Source organism: Schistocerca piceifrons, chromosome 2 (genome assembly GCF_021461385.2).
Source record: "Schistocerca piceifrons isolate TAMUIC-IGC-003096 chromosome 2, iqSchPice1.1, whole genome shotgun sequence".
NCBI classification, from domain to species: Eukaryota; Metazoa; Arthropoda; class Insecta; order Orthoptera; family Acrididae; genus Schistocerca; species Schistocerca piceifrons.
In genome coordinates, this window is record NC_060139.1 from 677,587,722 (window position 1) to 677,611,425 (window position 23,704).

General features: G+C 47.6%; 2 protein-coding genes across 2 annotated transcripts in view; both read right to left on the bottom strand.

Annotated features, from left to right (window-relative positions):
• The window catches only part of LOC124775742, a 35,525-nt gene extending 14,398 nt beyond the window's left edge, over window positions 1–21,127 (bottom strand). Inside the window, exons 1-2 of the mRNA XM_047250571.1 lie at window positions 20,586–21,127; window positions 19,956–20,379 (exon numbers count right to left, since the gene is read on the bottom strand). Coding sequence (XP_047106527.1) covers window positions 19,956–20,379; window positions 20,586–21,127 — 966 coding nt within the window. The remainder of the gene's footprint in view (window positions 1–19,955; window positions 20,380–20,585) is intronic.
• Window positions 21,128–21,477: 350 nt separating this feature from the next.
• Window positions 21,478–22,935, bottom strand: LOC124775743 (nematocyst expressed protein 3-like). The gene is made up of 2 exons (XM_047250572.1): window positions 22,497–22,935; window positions 21,478–21,941 (listed from the first exon to the last, which is right to left on the bottom strand). Exons 1-2 carry the CDS (start codon window positions 22,933–22,935, stop codon window positions 21,478–21,480), a joined length of 903 nt encoding a protein of 300 aa, XP_047106528.1.
• Window positions 22,936–23,704: the final 769 nt, after the last annotated feature.

A 23,704-nucleotide genomic window follows, 5' to 3' on the forward strand; every position in this document is an offset into this window, starting at 1 on the left:
GCTGAGCTACCTGCTGCCCCTCCCAGAAGTTAAAGTTTGGCCTTTTTAAAAAAAAAAAAATAAAAAGTCACTATGCATGATGTTGTAGCCCCTATAAACTGATATAGCCAAGAGGCATATTTGAAAATAACACCTCTCCCTTGTAGGAGAAAGCAGTAATGTGTTGCAGTGTTCACGATTTGAAAATGATACAAACTGCTGCACAAGTCACAACATTTTTTCAAATTTGCAATATTTTTCATCTCAAATGTGACAGTACTGAAAAGAAAAATTTGGTGTGTACTATAGAAAGGTGATGAAGTCGAATTCACTGAACAAACTTGATTGTATTACTTGCACACACACACACACACACACACACACACACACACACACACATATACACTTTTTGGATTTTTAAAAATGACCATCAAAAATCACTCCTTGGAAAAAAGGGTGGGAGGCAGTGTGTGCAAGGTTACAATGGGCTACCAATAGTCTCACTGTGTAGCTTGTATCAAAGACTTAATTACCCCCAAAAATCTTTGTTATTCCAGTGCATAACTTCTTTACTGTACTCTGCCAGTGTGCATATTTGGAAAGGATAGTATTTCAAAAGCCACAGAATTTTACTCAAGGAACATTAATCTGTAACATATTTAGTCTGAATTAGTAGAAACAATATGTTTCACATTCCAAACATGTCAATCACTATGTAAAAAAAAGTCACTTAAAGAGCACATTCCTTGAAGATTGATTCCTTTCCTCATTTGGAGTGTTGAAGGTTGTTAAACAAATTTAAATTTTAGTTGCCCTGTTACACATGAACTGTCTGCCTGTTAAAGTGTTTGGCGCAATGTTTTGTTTTAAAATGCTTGAGAGGTCCACCAACTGACTTTGTACATTAAAAATGGGTCCAGATGACAAAGGCAAAGTCCATTCAGTCAAAGACACAAGTAATTCAAGAAGACAGCCTGATGTTCTGCAGTGATACTGCTTGGTATTGTTCTGGAGACTGTTGTATCTCTGCATTGTGTGAAAGATATCCCACATCATATTTCATGAAGGAAGTAGTTCAGTACATCTTGACTACATCCTTTCCAGCCTTGGTACTGTCTGGTGTTTGCAATTATTGTGCACTGACCAAACCTTTCATTCAGTATCACTGCATTGTTGTTTTCAGAAGAAATGAATACTCCGTATCTCTTGTGCAGCAATTTCAAACTCTCCCCCCCCCCCCCCCCCATCCATTTCAAATTACTGACCTGGAACTCTTCCCTTGGCTAGTGGCAAACAAATACTACACAGCATCAATTTCAAAGTCCTCAAAAAGTGTCACTTTCTTTTTTAAATTTTGGGAATGAAACCATGGTCCAAGTTGTCTGTGCACTTGACCAATTTAAACTGCGTATCATTTTCAAGCACATATTTTAAGCTTCCTGCCTTATTTCACATTCTATTCCAGCGCTGGTACTCCCCCTGCGGGTTCGGGGGTAAGAGTAGGCCCGCGGTATTCCTGACTGTCGTAAGAGGCGACTAAAAGGAGTCTCAAACTTTCGGCCTTATGTGTTGGTCCCCTGTTGGGTTTGACCTTCATCTCTCAAAATTTTTCCGAAGAGCGAGCTGATTAGGGAAGAGCGCCTTACTTGGTGCATTGCGTCCATCTTGCATTGCGATCTTTCGCCAGCTTATTCGTTGTTGCATTGCAGTCCTGCCTGCTCTCCATCTCTTGGGCATGGATACGTTTCTGCGTGCAGCTTCCGCCATGCAATCTGCAGTGCCACTTTCTGCACTGATGGCGACGATGGACTACATGTCACCTAAAATCCAGCATGGTTGCCAGTCCGTTGTGGTGGGGCCGCCATGTACCCTGTTGGTTGCAGCCCCCTGACCACACAGGGATTGCTCTGCTGATGCCTGCGCCGTTTGCTCCCCATGTATGCCGAGGAGTAGATGCCAATCTACCTGGGGCATCGGGATTCCCGGTAATGGCCATTCTGCCAGGTGGCCCTTGCTGTGGCTGGGTGGCGCCCATGGGTAGGGCCCTTGGTCGGAATAGGTGGCATCAGGGTGGATGACACGCAACGAAGCGTGGCACATCATCTCTTGCTGGTCGCCAGCCACCAGCAGTCCCTAAGCATTCGAGGGCTCATTTTAAAGGTAACGTTTATGACCCCAAATCGTTTCCCTCCCTGGCCACACCATGGGAGGAACAAAAGGCAATGAATGAAAGTGAGATGTATTCGCCGAGGTATCTCGACTGTACCAGAGCTGATGGGGAATCCTCAGTTCTTTGTAGAGCATTTAGAGGACAAATTCGGGGAGGTGGAGGGCTTGTCCAAAATGCAGTCCGGTTCGGTATTGATAAAAACGGCATCCTCCGCCCAGTCACGGGCCTTGCTCGCTTGTAATAAGCTGGGGGATGTTTCCATTACTATCATGCCCCATAAAAGTTTAAATATGGTCCAGGGCCTCCCCATGAACCATGGACCTTGCCGTTGGTGGGGAGGCTTGCGTGCCTCAATGATACAGATAGCCGTACCGTAGGTGCAACCACAACGGAGGGGTATCTGTTGAGAAGCCAGACAAATGTGTGGTTCCTGAAGAGGGGCAGCAGCCTTTTCAGTAGTTGCAGGGGCAACTGTCTGGATGATTGACTGAGCTGGCCTTGTAACACTAACCAAAATGGCCTTGCTGTTCTGGTACTGCGAACGGCTGAAAGCAAGGGGAAACTACAGCCGTAATTTTTCCCGAGGGCATGCAGCTTTACTGTATGATTACATGATGATGGTGTCCTCTTGGGTAAAATATTCTGGAGGTAAAATAGTCCCCCATTCGGATCTCCGGGTGGGGACTACTCAAGAGGTCATCGTTATCAGGAGAAATGAAAACTGGCGTTCTACGGATCGGAGCATGGAATGTCAGATCCCTTAATCGAGCAGGTAGGTTAGAAAATTTAAAAAGGGAAATGGATAGATTAAAGTTAGATATAGTGGGAATTAGTGAAGTTCGGTGCCATGAGGAACAGGACTTTTGGTCAGGTGAATACAGGGTTATAAGTACAAAATCAAATAGGGGTAATGCAGCAGTAGGTTTAATAATGAATAAAAAAAATAGGAGTACAGGTAAGCTACTACAAACAGCATAGTGAACACATTATTGTGGCCAAGATTGACACGAAGCCCACACCTACTACAGTAGTACAAGTTTATATGGCAACTAGCTCTGCAGATGACGAAGAAAGTAATGAAATGTATGATGAGATAAAAGAAATTATTCAGGAAGTGAAGGGAGATGAAAATTTAATCGTCATGGGTGACTGGAAATTGGTAGTAGGAAAAGGGAGAGAAGGAAACATAGTGGGTGAATATGGATTGCGGGAGAGAAATGAAAGAGGAAGCCATCTGGTAGAATTTTGCACAGAGCATAACTTAATCATAGCTAACACTTGGTTCAAGAATCATAAAAGAAGGTTGTATACATGGAAGAATCCTGGAGATACTAGAAGGTATCAGATGATTATATAATGGTAAGACAGAGGTTTAGGAACCAGGTTTTAAATTGTAAGACATTTCCAGGGGCAGATGTGGACTCTGACCACAATCTATTGGTTATGAACTGTAGATTAAAACTGAAGAAACTGCAAAAAGGTGTGAATTTAAGGAGATGGGACCTGGATAAGCTGAAAGAACCAGAGGTTGTGCAGGATTTCAGGGAGAGCATAAGGGAACAATTAACGGGAATGGGGGAAAGAAATACAGTAGAAGAAGAATGGGTAGCTTTGAGTGATGAAATAGTGAAGGTAGCAGAGGACCAAATAGGTAAAAAGATGAGGACTAGTAGAAACCCTTGGGTAACAGAAGAAATATTGAATTTAATTGATGAAAGGAGAAAATATAAAAATGCAGTAAATGAAGCAGGCAAAAAGGAATATAAACGTCTCAAAAATGAGATCGACAGGAAGTGCAAAATGGCTAAGCAGGGATGGCTAGAGGACAAATGTAAGGATGTAGAGGCTTATCTCACTAGGGGTAAGATAGATGCTGCCTACAGGAAAATTAAAGAGACCTTTGGGGAAAAGAGAACGACTTGTATGAATATCAAGAGCTCAGATGGAAACCCAGATTTAAGCAAAGAAGGGAAAGCAGAAAGGTGGAAGGAGTATATAGAGGGTCTATACAAGGGCGATGTACTTGAAGACAATATTATGGAAATGGAAGAGGATGTAGATGAAGATGAGATGGGAGATATGATACTGCGTGAAGAGTTTGACAGAGCACTGAAAGACCTGAGTCGAAACAAGGCCCCCTGAGCAGACAACATTCCATTAGAACTACTGACAGCCTTGGGAGAGCCAATCCTGACGAAACTCTACTGTCTGGTGAGCAAGATGTATGAGACAGGCGAAATACCCTCAGACTTCAAGAAGAATATGATAATTCCAATCCCAAAGAAAGCAGGTGTTGACATATGTGAAAATTACCGAACTATCAGTTTAATAAGTCACAGCTGCAAAATACTAACACGAATTCTTTACAGACGAATGGAAAAACTGATAGAAGCTGACCTCGGGGAAGATCAGTTTGGATTCCATAGAAATGTTGGAACACGTGAGGCAATACTGTCCCTATGACTTATCTTAGAAGAAAGATTAAGAAAAGGCAAACCTACGTTTCTAGCATTTGTAGACCTAGAGAAAGCTTGTAATTCTGTCAGAGACAGCAAAGGAGTTGGAAGAGCAGTTGAACGGAATGGATTATGTCTTGAAAGGAGGATATAAGATGAACATCAACAAGATCAAAACGATGATAATGGAATGTAGTCGAATTAAGTCGGGTGATGCTGAGGGAATTAGATTAGGAAATGAACACTTAAAGTAGTAAAGGAGTTTTGCTATTTGGGGAGCAAAATAACTGACGATGGTCGAAGTAGAGAGGATATAAAATGTAGATTGGCAATGGCAAGGAAAGCGTTTCTGAAGAAGAAAAATTTGTTAACATCGAGTATAGATTTAAATGTCAGGAAATCGTTTCTGAAAATATTTGTATGGAGTGTAGCCATGTATGGAAGTGAAATGTGGACGATAAATAGCTTAGACAAGAAGAGAATAGAAGCTTTCGAAATGTGGTGCTACAGAAGAATGCTGAAGATTAGATGGGTAGATCATATAACGAATGAGGAGGTATTGAATAGTACTGGGGAGAAGAGAAGTTTGTGGCACAACTTGACTAGAAGAAGGGATCGGTTGGTAGGACATGTTCTGAGACATCGAGGGATCACCAATTTAGTATTGGAGGGCAGTGTGGAGGGTAAAAATCAAAGAGTGAGACCAAGGGATGAATACACTAAGCAGATTCAGAAGGATGTAGGCTGCAGTAGGTACTGGGAGATGAAGAAGCTTGCACAGGATAGAGTAGCATGGAGAGCTGCATCAAACCAGTCTCAGGACTGAAGACCACAACAACAACAGCATGGTCCAGGGCATTATTTTCCACAGGGATATCCTTTTACAGTCCGATGACGAGCTGCGCGCCAACTTAGAGCGGCGAGGTGTCCATTTCGTCAGGTGCGTCCACCAGGGTCCGAGGGTTCATCAAGTTGTCACCGGTGCCTTCATCTTGGCCTTCGAGAGTGACACATTACCTGAGAAGGTCAAGGTGATGGTCTACCATTGTGATGTCAAACCCTATATCCCTCCCCCGATGCGGTGCTTCAAGTGTTGGAAGTTCGGCAATATGTCTTCTCACTGTGCTTCCACCCTCATCGGTCTTAATTGTGGTCGACCATCCCATCTGCGCCTGCGCCTGCGATCGCCGAGGCGATTAAAGATCGCCGGAGGGCGCTCCAGCGTCACAAGCGGCATCCCTCTTTGGTAAACCTCGTTTCCTTTAAACGGCTCTATGCGTGGGCCCGCCGCCTTATCCGCCAACGCATGCAGGAGTGCTGGGAGCGGTATGTGTCCACCATTGGCCTCCATGTCACTACATCGCAGGTCTGGGCCAAGATTCGACGCCTCTACGGCTATCGGACCCCTGTCAGCATCCCTGCGCTCTCACTGAATGGAGCAGTTTGTACTGACTACGACATAATTGCCAACCGCTTGGCAGAGCATTTTGCTCTGAGTTCCGATTCTGCCAATTACTCACTGGCCTTCCACTCCATTAAAGAGCGGATGGAACGTCGGAGCCTTTCTTTTCGCACCCACTGTTCTGAATCCCACAATGTTCCACTCAGTGAGTGGGAATTTCACAGTGCCCTAGACGCTTGCCCTGATACAGCTCCTGGGCCAGATCGTATCCATTGTCAGATGCTGAAACACCTTTCAGTGGACTGCCAGCGGCGCCTCCTCGACCTTGACAACCGTATTTGGGTCGAGGGTGAGTTTCTGTCGCAATTGTGGGAAAGCATTGTTATCCCCGTTTTGAAACCTGGCAAGAATCCTTTGGAGGTGGACAGCTACCGCCCCATTAGCCACACCAACGTTCTTTGCAAGTTGCTAGAATGGGTGGTGAGCTGATGGTTGCGTTGGGTCCTCGAGACGTGGGGCCTTCTGGCTCCGGCTCAGGGTGGGTTCTGTAAAGGCCGCTCTGCCGCCGACAATCTGGTGAGCCTGGAGTCAGTCATCCGTACAGCCCTTGCCCGTCGTCAGCACTTCGTCGCAGTCTTTTTCGACATGTGGAAGACATACGATACGACATGGCGTCATGACATCCTAGCTACGCTTCATGGTTGGGGTCTTCGGGGTTCACTGACGATTTTCATCCGAAATTTTCTGTCGCAATGTACCTTCTGTGTGCAAGTCGCTGCCTCTCTTAGTTCCTCCCGAGTTCAGGAGGACGGGGTGCCACAGGGATCTGTTTTAAGTGTCTGCCTGTTTTTAATAGCAATTAATAGGCTCGCTGCGGCGGTGGGAACGTCTGTCTCAACGTCCTTGTATGCTGACGACTTCTGGCTTTACTATATCTGTACTGGCATTGCCGCTGCTGAACGTCAGCTGCAGGGCGATATCTGCCAGGCGCAGTCTTGGGCTGTAGCGCATGGCTTCCAGTTTTCGGCTGCCAAGACCTGCATTATGCATTTCTGCTGGCGACGAACAGTCCACCCTGAGCCGCGGCTTTATCTTGCCAGTGAACTTCTTGCAGTGGTGGAGACACATAGGTTTTTGGGTGTAGTTTTTGATGCCCGGTTGACTTGGCTGCCTCATATTCGGCAGCTTAAACAGATGTGTTGGCGGCATCTAAATGCTCTGCAATGCCTGAGCCACACCAGCTGGGGCGCCGATCGATCTACCCTCTTACGGCTCTACCAGGCGTTAATCCAGTCCCGCCTGGATTATGGGAGCCTGGCTTATGGTTCAGCATCCCCTTCTGCATTGCGGGTGCTGGACCCACTTCTACACAGTGGGATACGACATGCCATTGGTGCCTTCCGGTCCAGCCCTGTGGACAGCATACTCGTGGAGGCAGGTGTCCCTCCACTGTGGTTACGGCGCCAACGTTTGCTGGCCACTTATGCTGCCCATGGTTTTAGCTTGCCCGGGCGTCCAAATTATCGTCTTCTGTTCCCGCAATTGGTCGTCCATGTACCAGAACGTCGGCCCCAGTCAGGTTGTACGATCGCGGTCCGCATCAAAGAGCTTCTCTCCGGGCCTGGCGTTATATATATTGACGATTCGATGGTTGCTGGTCGTGTCGGTTATGCTCGAACTCTAGGGGACCATTACGAACAATGATCCTTGCCGGCTGGCTGCAGCGTTTTCACTGCTGAGCTGGTCGCCATCTTTCGTGCCCTAGAGTATATCCGCTCCTGCTCAGGTGAGTCCTTCGTTATCTGTAGCGACTCCCTGAGCAGTTTACGAGCTATCGACCAGTGTTTCCCTCGCTCTCGTATGGTGATGGCTGTCCAGGAGTCCCTCCATGCTCTTGCCCATTGCGGCCGCTCTGTGGTCTTTGTGTGGGCCCCAGGCCATGTTGGGATACCCGGCAATGAACGTGTTGACCACCTGGCCAAACAGGCCACCAGTGAACCAACCCTGGACATTGGCCTCCCGGAGATTGATTTGCCAGCGGTCTTACGCCACAAAGTTTTCGCACTATGGGACGCTGAATGGCGCGGTCTGACCACTCCCAACAAACTCCGTGCCGTCCAGGAGACGACGACTGTGTGGCGGTCATCCCTGCGAGCCACTTGCAGGGTCTCAGTAGTCCTTTGCCGGCTCCGCATTGGCCACACCCGCTTGGCACACAGTCATTTACTGCGGCATGAGGACCCGCCTCTCTGTCGATGCGGGTTGGCTTTGACAGTGGTCCACATTTTGTTGGCCTGTCCACTTTTAAGTGTGCTGAGGCAGACGTTTGCGCTGCCTGATACGCTCCCTGCCCTTTTAACTGATGACAGTGCTATGGCAGGCCTAGTTTTGCGTTTTATTCGGGCAGGGTGCTTTTATCACTCAATCTAAGTGTTTGTCCTTTTGTATTGATTCTGGTCTTTGGCCAACGATTTTAGTCTGAGTTTTTAATGTGTTTGTTGGTGGGTGGCTTTTTCTTTTTTCTCTCTGGTCGGCCAACCACCGTCACACTCTGTGTGATTTTAATTCGTTTTGTCTGGTCTCTGTCTAAGTCTTTCTTGTCTTGCGTCGTCTGTCGTCTTTTCCATTGTCGTTTTTATTCTGTGTGGGTGTTTTAGTTTTGGAAAAAGGGACCGATGACCATAGCAGTCTGGTCCCTTTAATCCCCCAAACCAACCAACCATCTACACAACGCATGCAATTCGTCTCTCATCATAACCAAAATTCACTGTTGTATACAATTTTCTTCCGATCAGAATTTTCAAAACAAAAAATCCAAAATTTAGACGTTTTTTGTAATAACTTTTACATTAAAACGCCAGACTGCCTACATTGATCGCCGACATGAACCGCCAAAATGCAGCAAAGTAGAAAATTAATAATGGACTGCCCATAAAATGTGAATTATTTGTAGCAGTCTGTCACCAACTATACATCCGACATTCCACAATTATTATTTGCCATAGATTATATATATATAAATATTGTGTTTGTGTTTGTGTGTGTGTGTGATTTCTCTCTCATCAGAACAAAAATTCACTGTTGTTTGCAAATTACTTGTGATTGCACTTTGACGTAACAAATTTCTGTAAGATAGACTTAGTCATAACTGCTGCAACATTAGAAAACTCCAAACTGCTTAAAATGTACACACTATAATGGAGACGCCAAATGCAGGATTAGTAAAAAATCAGTAGTGGGCCGTCCATGAAACGCGAATAATCCACTGCTGTTTGTCACCAACACAACAATCCACATTTAAGGAAAATGTCATAAGTAATATTTCGCCATACAAATTGCTAGATGTCTCACTAATAGAAACGCCAGTATGCTTAAGTAGAAAATCTTAAAGAATGGGCCGTCTACACGACACGAATAATTCTTGTGCGTCCGTCAACGAAAGTGAAATTCTTATTCTGACCTTTATTTACTCCTTAAACGTAGATATTCGGCCAAAAACGCATGCGTAAAAATAATGCGATTCATTCGTATTTTCACATTTTCTGGCTAACCACTTAGCTCTACATTAGCTTGTCTCCAACTGGCTGACATCAATGATACAAGCACAGGCGTTGCCAATATTTGCACTGTATCACAAACAAAATCAGCACTTCGGTGGGCCATACCAAAGTTTAGACTCTTTTTCTGCTGTCACTGCTATTTAACGTAGAAAATGACTGACTTCAAAGCGTATATTAATAACAAAGCTTGTTTGCGAGCATGGAAATATCAGAAACTCGAATAGAGATATCAAATATCGACTACGGAAATATAGAGACAATGATAACAAAATACAGTAGCGCGAATCGATAAACCATATACTTCTGCTGTCTCCGACAGTTACGTCAATGGTAGCAGACTTAGTGAAAAACATATAGCGAAGTGTGTGCAATTTCAGTCCAGTTATGCAACACTGAAATTCATTACATATGAAATGCAATTTCATTAACAAACAGCTGGACATCACAATAAGCATTGAAAAACTGCACATGTCTGGAAAACGTTAGGCGTTTGGTAACCCTGAAATGCACATGCTCTTAGTAGTTGATGATGCTGACCTTGGTTTTGGTATATACACTGCAAAAGGATACACAATGACCTAGGATTGCTGCCACTGAAATTCTTGTGCTGCATCTTGTATAAGAAACGGGTAATTCTGAGAAAAATTTCCTGTCATAATACTATGTTGTGCCGAGTGTTTCTTTCAGTGAAGCAAGATTATGTGATTGCTGCTTTGCTATTTAACGATGACTTTTAAGAAATACCAGTTTGTTGCAGAAGTTGCGTATGAAATCTTCGCCTGTTTCATCACTGACGTCAACATACATCGATCTGTTCTGATCTGTTGCATGTACCGCTTCTCATTCTGCAAGAAAAGCTGAAATACTTTGCACTCCAGGGCATTTATCACTGTCCATTCTCTGGTAAATCTGTAGTTGACTTGTAAAGCTTGGCCACGTCCAATATCAGCTTCATGTTCTGGTGATGAATACTAACACACACAGACTGTGTTCCATGAGCACCCGCAAGTATACACCATTTGGGATGTAACATGTGCCAATTTAGAGAAACCAGTTACGTATGCGAGAAACTTCTCAATGAAGCCTGTATATAGCCCTTTCAAATTCAGTGAAACAAGATGTTTCTCTTTGTGTTCTACAGCACCTAATTGTGATTGGACAGATAAAAAATATTGTATCCCTGGACACAAATGACTATTTATCATCTTCATAAAATGTGCAAACAGCATGTTGTACATCATCACATAAAGATTTAGGTTCATGTTGTTTCACATCAGGCAAGATTCTTTTTTTTTTTCTGCAGAGGCTCATCGTTCATTTGCTGAGTATGGGCTTGGCTACCGTGGGAGTCCTGAGCTGTGGACTGGTGAGTGTCGCCAGCCCTCTATCACCGTAAGCTGTAGGAATACTTCAGCAACCACCGTGCGGCGCGGCTGTTAAACGTTGTATGTTACAGAGAACGAGGATCTTGGCATGACCGCCTGGAACAGAGATGATAGAATAAACCTGTATTAAAAAAACCTGAATCCCGAGTGCTGTGTGCTGATGAGATGCATGGCTGTTTAGATGGAACTGTCGTTAGCGGGCAAAATCTGGGGAACCTGCCGCACCTTAGTTGTATAAGGCTTACTCAGGCACGCGGGGCTCTGTCTGAGTGGACACTCTATTTCCCTAGCTGCTCGTGGGACTGAGGCGGAACCCTCGAAATCATTATCATCATCTTCTTCTTCTTCTTCTCCTCCTCCTCCTCCTCGTGGAAAGGGTGTACTGGCTGGGGGTACTCACACCCATTCATTTAAAAGAATGAGGGAGGCTAGTCCTTCTGATAATCAATTTGTTAGTAATGGGGCTCAAGGAGTCATGAATCAGAATGTCTTTGTAGTGATCAAGAGGAAGGAGTGGAACGTGCTCAAGCTTTTCACAGATATGTATGAGAAGCCGGCTATCTAGTATGCGTAGCACATCTCTTGTTGGCATCGGCTCATCCCAATACCTTGTCTTGTTTAGATACCTCTCAAAATATTTTCTCAAATTACCCTGATGTGCCTTGTACGGCTTGGGATTGTACACCTACTTACATAATCTTTCTTGAATACTGGCGGACCAAAACCTTGACAAAAACATTTTTTTCAATGTCTGGATATGTTTCACAAGTATCTGAAACTTCCATGGTCCAGAGAGCAACGTTTCTGGTTATAAATGAAACCACACGAAGTGTAACTTTTGCTTCTCTGTCCAAGATACGGTAACACGTTGTTGAAACTCCTAATAAATATCACACAATGGCGGATTTCCTCTCATCTGTGAATGTTTGGAAGTGCCAGTGTTTAGAGACTCATGCTTAACTTGCTCAACAGTTGGCCTGCCTCTGCTTCACCAACAATGCCTGTGTAAGCGCGAGGACTGACAGTATCTGTATTCTCGCGGTACAACGGTTCATTCCGCCTAGCATGTACAGGGCTATTACAAATGATTGAAGCGATTTCATAAATTCACTGCAGCTCCATTCATTGGCATATGGTCACGACACACTACAGATACATAGAAAAACTTACAAAGTTTTGTTCGGATGAAGCCGCACTTCAGGTTTCTGCCGCCAGAGCGCTCGAGGGCCCAGTGAGACAAAATGGCGACAGGAGCCGAGAAAGCGTATGTTGTGCTTGAAATGCGCTCACATCAGTCAGTCATAACAGTGCAACGACACTTCAGGACGAAGTTCAACAAAGACCCACCAACTGCTAACTCCATTCGGCGATGGTATGCGCAGTTTAAAGCTTCTGGATGCCTCTGTAAGGGGAAATCAACAGGTCGGCCTGCAGTGAGCGAAGAAACGATTGAACGCGTGCGGGCAAGTTTCACGCGTAGCCCGCAGAAGTCGACGAATAAAGCAAGCAGGGAGCTAAACGTACCACAGCCGACGGTTTGGAAAATCTTATGGAAAAGGCTAAAGCAGAAGCCTTACCGTTTACAATTGCTACAAGCCCTGACACCCGATGACAAAGTCAAACGCTTTGAATTTTCGGCGCGGTTGCAACAGCTCATGCAAGAGGATGCGTTCAGTGCAAAACTTGTTTTCAGTGATGAAGCAACATTTTTTCTTAATGGTGAAGTGAACAGACACAATGTGCGAATCTGGGCGGTAGAGAATCCTCACGCATTCGTGCAGCAAATTCGCAATTCACCAAAAGTTAACGTGTTCTGTGCAATCTCACGGTTTAAAGATTACGGCCCCTTTTTCTTCTGCGAAAATAATGTTACTGGACACGTGTATCTGGACATGCTGGAAAATTGGCTCATGCCACAACTGGAGACCGACAGCGCCGACTTCATCTTTCAACAGGATGGTGCTCCACCGCACTTCCATCATGATGTTCGGCATTTCTTAAACAGGAGATTGGAAAACCGATGGATCGGTCGTGGTGGAGATCATGATCAGCAATTCATGTCATGGCCTCCACGCTCTCCCGACTTAACCCCATGCGATTTCTTTCTGTGGGGTTATGTGAAAGATTCAGTGTGTAAACCTTCTCTACCAAGAAACGTGCCAGAACTGCGAGCTCGCATCAACGATGCTTTGGAACTCATTGATGGGGACATGCTGCGCCGAGTGTGGGAGGAACTTGATTATCGGCTTGATGTCTGCCGAATCACTAAAGGGGCAAATATCGAACATTTGTGAATGCCTAAAAAACCTTTTTGAGTTTTTGTATGTGTGTGCAAAGCATTGTGAAAATATCTCAAATAATAAAGTTATTGTACAGCTGTGAAGTCGCTTCAATCATTTGTAATAACCCTGTATATGTGCGTTACCGTGCATGTAGCTCGCATTTGACGGACTGTCTTGTTCCCTTTTTTTCTCTTTCTCCAGAGCTGCCATACGTTGTGACATTTCGTTCATCTCTGGAGGAATTTGTGTGTTCAGTTCAATATTTTCGCGCTGAACACGTATATTCAGTCTCTGAATAGCGGTCGTCACCCCTTCCTCTACTTTATGCTCTATATTTTGCGGCAACTCATCCACAGTATTAGTGAGTCTCTTAATCTTCGCCTCTAGCTTTTGCTGAGCATTACCTATGTTGTGTCTAGACAAGACAGCCTAGACACAATGAGAGGAAGCGCTAAGTTAAAGCAGGAAGGCGTGAGGTCTGAAACAGGATACGTAATGAATGCTATAAAGAAAAGTACGTAGCTTCTGGAATACTTAACTTTAATCCATCCTTTTGGTACATCTGGAGATTGTGGCGATACAAGTGAGACTCTTTAGATACATGCAATGTTACTAATGGCGCCTTGCTAGGTCGTAGCCATTGACTTAGCTGAAGGCTATTCTAACTATCCGCTCTGCAAATGAGCGAGGCTTCGACAGCGTGCATCGCTAGCTACGTCGTCCGTACAACTGGGGCGAGTGCTAGTCCGTATCTCGAGACCTGCCTTGTGGTGGCGCTCGGTCTGCGATCACACAGTGGCGACACGCGGGTCCGACATGTACTAATGGACCGCGGCCGATTTAAAGCTACCACCTAGCAAGTGTGGTGTCTGGCGGTGACACCACATTCCTCCCCCGCAATTCGGCGAACGGTCTTGTTATAAGGCTTCCGCCCGCCATGGGGAGGGCCCCATGTTGACGTATGCGATGAGGTGGGGAGCCTAACAACAGGCGAGGCTGTGCCACCCGCACCCGGCCATTTGGTCCGAGGGGATCTAGGAAACGCCTGAAAACCTAGTCCAGGGTGCACGTCAACATGCGGTGTATGCGCCCGTAAAGAGACAGGAGGGGCCGAAGGGTCGACCTCCATTGCGTCGGGGTACCCGACGCGCGAAGACGCCATGTGGTCCGGAGCGGGCAAGAGTTCCATGGCGGAGGACGGCTGGCCACGGGAAGCGATCGGCGGCGCGTGACCCAGGGAGGCGCTTGGCGGCTGCAGCAAAGCGTCCGCTGCGGGCGGCGCCGGCTGGAGGACAGGTGGCGGTGGCGGAGGCGGCGGCGGCGCGTCACTATGGGGCAAAATGGAAGGCATCGTCGGTAACACCTGGGGATGAGGCGAGCCAGTAGATGGGTCCCCAGGGCGCTGACCAGACGGCACCGTCGCTGAAAGCAGACGTGGAAACATGGACGGAGTGGTCACGCCAGTTTGGATTTCATCTCGCCACCTACAGAATTCAAAATAACGAGCGGCAGCCTCATTTATTGGCGTGTGTAGGGGTGCAAACGTACCATGTGATAGTGAAATTATTTCCCCGACGCGACGTAGCAACTCTGTCTTACGAAGAAATTTTGTCGGCATTGGACGCCTATTTCAAGGAAACAGTTAATGTAGTTGCAAAAAGGTATACTTTCTTTCGTACCAAACGTACGGCCAGTCAGACTAATAGGGAGTGGGTTGCAACATTGCAAGGCCTTACTAGGGATTGTGCTTTTGAGTGTGAATGTGGAATCCCTTATTCAGATACTATGGTATGTGATGCAATAGCACAGAACGTTTCTGATGTTCGCATACGGGAACAGATTTTGAAACTCGTCAATCCCTCCCTTCAACAAGTGATAGACATATTGGATAGACAAGACACGCTTGACTTTGCTCAGGAATCATTTGCAACTTCGCCAGCCGTGTGTAACATTAACCGGCCCGCCAGGCGCGCTGCACGGCCCGGTAAACTGCCCTCGCACACGTCCGCACAGCTGCCGCCACGCTCTAAATCAGGTGTGCCGTGCCAGCATACATATGCAGTGAAATCATGCCCGCGGTGTGCTACTAGACATTCGCGTGACAACTGCCCGTCACGCCAAGCTATTTGCTTTTTCTGTAATAAGAAAGGACATTTTCAAAGTGATTGCCAGAAAAAGCTCAGATCAGACACTCACAACCATTCCAGGCCCTTTGCTTCGCGCCGGAATCGAACCAAGAATACTCAGGCTGGTGAACCTTCGCTCATGGACATTCATGTAGTTAATTCCACTTCGTCCAGTGCCACTGTCTCTAACAGTGACTGTGTTCGTCCCACAAATACTGTGCGTCGACGTCGCCGGAAATCGCGTCGAGTCGCAAGTGCTTCTGTACTAGTGTCAGTTCAAATTGCACGAGACAGTCGCTCTTGTCATCAGCAGGACAATAAACTTTTTGTGGATTTGGACTTTAATGGCAAGGTCATACCATTCCAGCTCGATACCGGAGCTGCTGTTTCATTGATCAATCACGACACGTACAAACAACTGGGCAAACCTCCGTTGCGTGCCGCAAATGTTAAGTTAAATAGTTAGTCAGGTCAGAATATCCCATCCTCGTCGCCAAAAATTGTTGTGTCTAGACAAGACAGCCTAGACACAATGAGAGGAAGCTGAAAGGCACGCGCTAAGTTAAAGCAGGAAGGCGTGAGGTCTGAAACAGGATACATAATGAATGCTATAAAGAAAAGTACATAGCTTCTGGAATACTTAACTTTAATCCATCCTTTTGGTACATCTGGAGATTGTGGCGATACAAGTGAGACCCTTTAGATACATGCAATGTTACTAATGGCGCCTTGCTAGGTCGTAGCCATTGACTTAGCTGAAGGCTATTCTAACTATCCGCTCTGCAAATGAGCGAGGCTTCGACAGCGTGCATCGCTAGCTACGTCGTCCGTACAACTGGGGCGAGTGCTAGTCCGTATCTCGAGACCTGCCTTGTGGTGGCGCTCGGTCTGCGATCACACAGTGGCGACACGCGGGTCCGACATGTACTAATGGACCGCGGCCGATTTAAAGCTACCACCTAGCAAGTGTGGTTGGTGTCTGGCGGTGACACCACAACCTAGGCTGTTTACTTTCGTGTCCAGTTCTCCGACCTTTATAGGCAGATCTTTTGATTGAATAATAAAGTTCGCCATTTGTTCTTTCGTATCATCCATTATCCTCTTAAAATGAACTATAATGGCTTGATCTCTGTCATCTAAAACTTTATTGCATCTTTCGACAAGTTTGTCATCTCTATTCTTTTTCTTTCTGTTCCCTCTCAAGTTCCTTTTGTCTATCTTCCCCCCCCCCCCTCTCTCTCTCTCTCTCTCTCTCTTTCTCTTTCTCTTTCTCCACCGTCTCACGTTCCTTTGCTTTTTCCCTCACGTCAAGCTGCGCTAACAACGTCAAGAAGTCATTGGTCTACCGCGGCAGTGACATTACATCAGCTGATGCCGTGGCCGATTCGACTTTGTTTAAAGCGCCAGCTGATTCAGCGTTTGTCTGCTGTTCCAGCGATCCCAGAGTCAGTTTCCTCAGTTAATTCGATTAAATTCCCTTCTTGCACATCCTCCGTCATCTCAACTTTGGATGATGCTTCACCTTCGGCTTTGCCTTTCTTACATGGTCTATCCATGTTCTATATTTACAAATTCCCACCCAAAATACACAGTGACACCAAATATACGCAAACATACACATTTATACACCACAAATATAAAATACTACTGCCTAATCACTGACTGTATTAAATTAATCTTAACTCTTTCACTTGAAGCAAATGAAACACAGTCACATGAATCTGTTCATACCTTAGCAATGAGACACTGTAAGTACAATTCTGCTCTAAGTCACTTAAAGGGTTGATTTAAACTTCCTGTAAACTTTATCTGCACTTGAAAACCAAGGCACTGTAAGCACACTTTGTAGTACTTCTCTTAGAAGATTGTTTTTAACTATCTAAAAGCTCTATCGTTAACACTGAGACACCTTAAGTACATTTCTATACTATGTCACGTAAAAAGTTAATTTTAACTGTCAGAAAGTTTACTACGGCGTATGAAATCTCAGAATTTGTACAGAATCATCAAAGAAGCTATCTTTCATTTACGTAAGTTAAACTTCATGCGTGGCCCCCAGATACCTAATTGCCTGAATTTCGTAAATTAGTGAGACCATGCAATGGTATCCTTACCTTGATTAATTTTTGTTTCACGCGTCTCTCCAGTTCTAGATATTGACGCAAGATTAAATTCCAGTAAATGATTTACTTCAAATTCTCCTTCTGTCCCGTCTATGTACATACAGACTCAGTCATGTAGATTGTACATGAAAAAGAGCACATTTTATGTTACAAACAGGTAAATACATACAAGAATTCAAGCCCAACGGTTAGGGAGCCATTTTATTAATACGTTTTATTTTTTTACAATGATCGTACCCATATATCAGTAAATGGAATAATGTGAATTGGATTCTTGTAGATACTCTTTACTACCAATATATCTTTTGATTCTTTATGATTCAGCGTGAAGCGTCTAAATGTATGCCACACAATTACATACGTAAGAATATTACAAATAGAATTTTTATCTCAGGGACTTGTCACAAATGAAAAGCATGAGAAATTAAATATCGTGGAAGCGCGTTGTTAATATTGTATGCAACTGTTAATAATTTTTTTCGCTTAGAGTTGTTTCTCTTTAATTCTTCAAAAGCAATTAATAAAACTGTGGCTTAAAGAAATCACTGAACTCCTGTTCTGGTTGAATTTCTTAATATTTTTAAAACAATTGTTATTTCTGTATTTGAAGTTTAGTGCCAGAGGACGTATATGTCATACTCACAGCCGTATCTCGTGTAGGAAGTTGTAAAGGCATATTTTATTAGGTGTGGCGCTTAATGGTTGCCAACAATGCTGCCGATCTCACAACACTTAACTCGGCTCAGCTTGTAAAGTATCTATGTAATACTATGCAACTACATAAATTTTTGTAGAATGGGGTTTCGTGTACTCATCACACAAATGTGCAGATCCGTCTTCGCTATCGTCCTGGGTTTCTCTGTATAAACTGCAAAATTTAGCTCTTAAGTTAAATTAATGTCAAAATCGAAGTTGATTTCAGCAAGCTGTTTATTAACATCTTGAGAAATATTACAATAATTCACAACATACTTACAATATACATGAAGCAGCTATGTGCTTACTACTCAAACACCAAAACGAGACTGCCTGCCTCTGCCTCACGTCGCGTGGATCTTCACGGAGATAACTTGTCCTCTGACGTGTGATGGAGTTCGCAACAGGTTTTGCTTTGCCTCCCATGCATGCTGATGTAATGCGTCCTCACTTGTTGATTGTCTTCAGGGCTGTTTCCACAGCACAGTTCGGCAGTGCTAGCTACGCAGCTAGCAGGTGTGGCCATCTGGTGGTGACGCTGCGCGGCAGTTTGCGGCCCAGCGTCCGGATTTGGTTGTTGTCTGACTGGCCAGCACTTTCGTAAAAGGTGCAGGCGGTCATCTTGAAGAGGTCACGGAGCAGTGGTACTTCCGCGATGTCGTGAAGATGTGTGCTTGGGAAGTCGTAAGGCAGGTGTAAGGCGAGCCGAAGTATGCGATTCTGCAGTGTCTCCAGCTTCTTCAGGTTGGTGTCAGCGGCGTTCCCCCAGACGACAGCGGCGTATTGTAGTACAGGACGGAGCAGCGCCTTGTACAGACTGATGCCCAGTCGCGATAGCTGGGAACTGGGGTTCAGCACCGGGTAGAGTTTGCGGAGCCTGTTCCGCACTTTGTCCTTCACTTCGTGGATGTGTGGACACCACGTGAGTCGGCGGTCGATGATGTCGCCGAGGAAATGCGCCTTTGGACGCCACGGGACAGGGCTTCCACCGATGGTGAGCGGTTGCAGGCCTGCAGGAACGAGTCTTCTGGTCACGATCAGGAACTGCGTCTTGGCCCCATTGAATTGTAGACGCCACTTGACTGCCCAGGCTGCCAGGGTGTCAACGGCGAGCTGCAGACGGCGGCGCAAGACGGCGGTATTGAGGCTTCTTATTTATAGAGCCGTGTCATCCGCGTACAGGGCGAGCCGCACACGGTCGATCTTCAGTGCATCAGAAGTGTACAGCGAGTACAGGAGTGGCCCCAGTACCTAGCCCTGTGGCACACCGGCGTTGATGCGTCGGACGGTGGACAATCCGTGTGCGGCCCGTACATGGAAGGTCCGATCTTCAAGATAGGAATGGATGAGATGGATGTGCGACGCCGGTACCCCAAGTTCAAAAAGTTTGAATAAGAGGCCACGGTTCCACACACTGTCGAAAGCACTCGACACACCCAGGAACACCGCGTCGATGAACTCGCGCTGCTCGAGGGCGACGAACGCATCTTCCACTACCTGAAGGAGTTGGTGAGCTGCTGAGTGGCCCCTGCGAAAACCGAACTGCTCTTCGGGCAGGAGGCCTCCCTCGTCAACGTGGCGCTGCAGTCAAGGCCCGGAGTTCACGGGCTGGCGCAGATCTTTCCCCATCTTCAGAAGCGCCACGATCTCTGCATGCTTCCAGGACTGAGGAAAACTGCAGGACCGGAGGATTTCATTAAAGACGTTGGCGAGATGAGTAACAGCCACTGGCAGTAACTTCTTGAGAAGGGCGTTGGAAACTTCGTCTGGGCCCACAGCTTTCCTGGGGTTCAGATCGCGCAGTATGGACGACACCTCTTCCGCCGTCGTCTCTTCAATGACGTCATCGTCGTCGCGTGCCTCCGAGTAGCGCGGGAGCCGGTCAGCAACCAGGTCGTTTTGTACAGCATTGGTCGGGTCTTCTATCGACGTAAACGCAGCCTCAAAGACGTCTGCTAGGCCATCCACTTTCGCAGCTGGTTGGCAGACAGCCTGACCATTGACTATCAGTGGAGGGATACATTGTGTGCGGCGTAGGAAACTCTTCGTCGTTCGCCAGGCCGTGCCATTGTCAAGGCACTGGGTGGCGACCTTGTTATTCCAGTCACGATGGCAATGGTTGTCAATGGCGGCCCGGATGTCTCGATGCATCCTGTTGAGGAGGTGCTTGGTGTTGGCATTTCTTGTCCTCTGCCACTCTCTGTAGACCCAGTTCAAAAATGGCTCAAATGGCTCTGAGCACTATGGGACTTAACTTCTGAGGTCATCACTCCCCTAGAACTTAGAATTACTTAAACCTAACTAACCTAAGGACATCACACACATCCATGCCCGAGGCAGGATTCGAACCTGCGACCGTAGCAGTCGCGCGGTTCCAGACTGTAGCGCCTAGAACCGCTCGGCCACTCTGGCCGGCTGACCCGGTTCTTCTCAGTGATGTTCGGGGGCAGTTGTCGGGAGTAGTCAGGCGGAGTTCGTGGTAGGGGCGGCGTTTCTGCTTTGGCTGCGTCTATCGTGGTTGCTGCGAAGTGCAGAAGTGCTGCGTCCGCTCCAGCGTCCGCAGGGGGCGGGGCGGCGGCGAGTGAGTCCGTCACAGCTGCTTGAAACCTGTCCCAGTTGATGCCAGCAAGCGAGATGCCTCTCCTGGGCTGTTGTAGGGCGTCCAGATCAACGTCAAAAACCACTGGGACATGATCAGAAGATAGTGCCGTCCTCATCGTGGTAGTTATCTGATGTGGGATGCCCTTGACGACTGCAATGTCTATTTTATCCGGTTGGCCATGAGCAGGGAAGATAGTCGGGTCGTACGGCCCAACAACAAGCGCGTGGTGACGTTCTGCTACCCTGAGCAGGCAGGGTCCGGCGGCATTGGTGATCCTGGAGTTGCAGGCACCATGTTTGCTATTGAAGTCCCCAGCGACGATCACCTGCTCCCTCAAGGAGAGCATCAATGTCAGTAGGGTCCAGCGGACGGGACGGCCGTCTATAGGCAGCGACGAACGTGATGGCGCCCGACGAGGTATGAACGACGACACCAGTGGCCTCCAGCGTTGCCAGTGGTGGAAGTTGTATCACCTGATGACGAATGCCATTGCAGATGTAAACGTCTGTCCCTCTGGCCGCTGTCAGTCGATCGGTGCGGTAGCTGGAGTGATTTGCTGCCCTGACGTCGACCCCAGGCTTCAGGTGAGTTTCGTTGATAAGGCAGACGTCGACGACTTCGTCTCGAAGAAATTGGCGAAGTTCACCGTCTCGGGTGTGGACGCCGTTGGCATTCCACGCGACGACCGTGAGCCCTCTAATGCTTCCCATGGTGCAGCTGGTGAGGGTTGACAGCGGTAGGGGCCGGTGTGGCCGTCGGCACTACAGCGGTGAGTTGCTGCGACAGAGCCTCGATCAACTTCGTGGTGCTGGTCACTAGGGCAGTGAGCTGCGCAACAAGGTTGGCCAGGTCGACGGTGGAAGCAGCAGGCGCAGCCTCGTCGCTGGAAGGGGGAGGCGCGGCTGCTTCGCTGTGAGAGTCCACCTGGGGCTGCTCGACTGACGTTGCTAAGAGCTGGGTACCCACGGGGCGCCGACCCCCGCGCCGGCGGTTGGCGGGGCGTGGCCCGGCCGATGCAGTGGGAGAGGCAGCTCTCGGTTCCGCCACTGACGGCTGCTGTGGAGGCGCAGTGGCCTCAGGTGTCAGCACGTCCTCGGATGCTGCGGGAGCAGGAGCGTCCGATGCTGTCGGGAGGGAGGAGGACGCCCCTGATGCTGCCGCTGAGAAAGAAACACCAGGCCAGCTCGTTGCTGGCTTCTTCGGACGTGGCGCGGGTGTTTGGCCGCGTTGGCGAGCGATGGCACGCTTTCACACCTCACACCCACGATAGCTGGCCACGTGTGCACCACCACAGACTGCACATATCGGCTTCTCGGTGGGAGGACGGGGGCACGTTCGTCCTGCGTGGGCGCCGGCGCATTTAACATATCTGTCCGGGATAGAGCAGTGGCGCGCGATGTGATTTATCCCCTGGCAGCGAAAGCACTGCACTGGTTCTCTCCTGGAGCGAAGATCTTCGGTCCGACCCGGGACGTCAGCGACCCGTTTCAATTGGTAGAGCTTGCGGTTCTCCACGGTATCGGAGCAGACGACCAGGAAGAGCGGCATATCATCGCGCGATTTAGGCGACTTCATCTTCACAAATGCCCGGATGTAGAAGCCCAGGTCAGCGATTTCACGATGCAGGTGATCGGCTTCCATGTTGAATGGGAGGTCGCGTATTACAATCTTCAAGACCTTGTCAGGTGCGGAAGCGTGGGTATAGAAGGCGATACCACGCTCAGACGCCTCCTGAGTGACCCGGCGATAATCGTCAGCAGTGCGGAGTGTGACCCTGTACAGGTCACGCCCAGCAGGCTTCACGGTGTACACGGCCGTTGTCCAGCTGCGCAACAACTTCTGCAGTTCCCCATACTGCGGCCGATACTGGAGGACCACCGGCGGAAGATGTGAGTCTTTCTTCGGCGAAGGATCGCGCGGCAGGTGTTCCGGCGTGTCAGCAAGTGCGTCGAATGAGTTGGCGACGGCAGGTGGAAGCGTCGTCGATGACTGTATGCGTCTTGCAGTTCTCCGGGCCAGGACGAAGCCGTTGGCGTTAGGGGCGAAATCTTGCTTTGCCCTCTTCTCATTCGGCGAGCTGCGAACAGCGGACGTCGTGGCTGTTGCTCTCCTCTTATTTTTCCCGCTTCGTCCGCGTGGCTGATGGACTCGCATTCGGGAGGACGACGGTTCAATCCCGTCTCCGGCCATCCTGATTTAGGTTTTCCGTGATTTCCCTAAATCGCTTCAGGCAAATGCCGGGATGGTTCCTTTGAAAGGGCACGGCCGATTTCCTTCCCCATCCTTCCCTAACCCGAGCTTGCGCTCCGTCTCTAATGACCTCGTTGTTGACGGGACGTTAAACACTAATCTCCTCCTCCTCCTCCTCCGCGTGGCTGAGGTGCGGTGGAGCTCTCATCTTCGGAATCGGGGAGCGGAGCAGACAGCGTTGTCTTCAAGGTTTCCGTAGCTGTGTCCACCAAATCCAAAGCAATAGCGCTGGTCGTCATAACCGGTGGGCCAGATAGGGATGCCGACGGCGCAAGCGCGGCCGGACGGCGATCTGCCACACCCTTCGCGTCGCTAGCAAGCGCAGGCACGTCCTTCTCGCGGCTGCACATCTCAGCGACTGTGTCCGCGTGCGTGTGCGTGCGTAACAAGCTGTTTATTAACATCTTGAGAAACATTACAATAATTCACAACATACTTACAATATACATGAAGCAGCTATGTGCTTACTACTCAAACACCAAAACGAGACTGCCTGCCTCTGCCAAATGGCTTACCCTATATATACCTTATAAACAATTCCGAACAATCCTTAGCATTGTTTAAAATTGTTTATGATTAAATAACAATTAAAATAAGCATTTAAAAACTGATAAATATATAAATGTATGTTTGCTCCTGTACAGCAAGTACATAACTGTGATTGGATTTGATT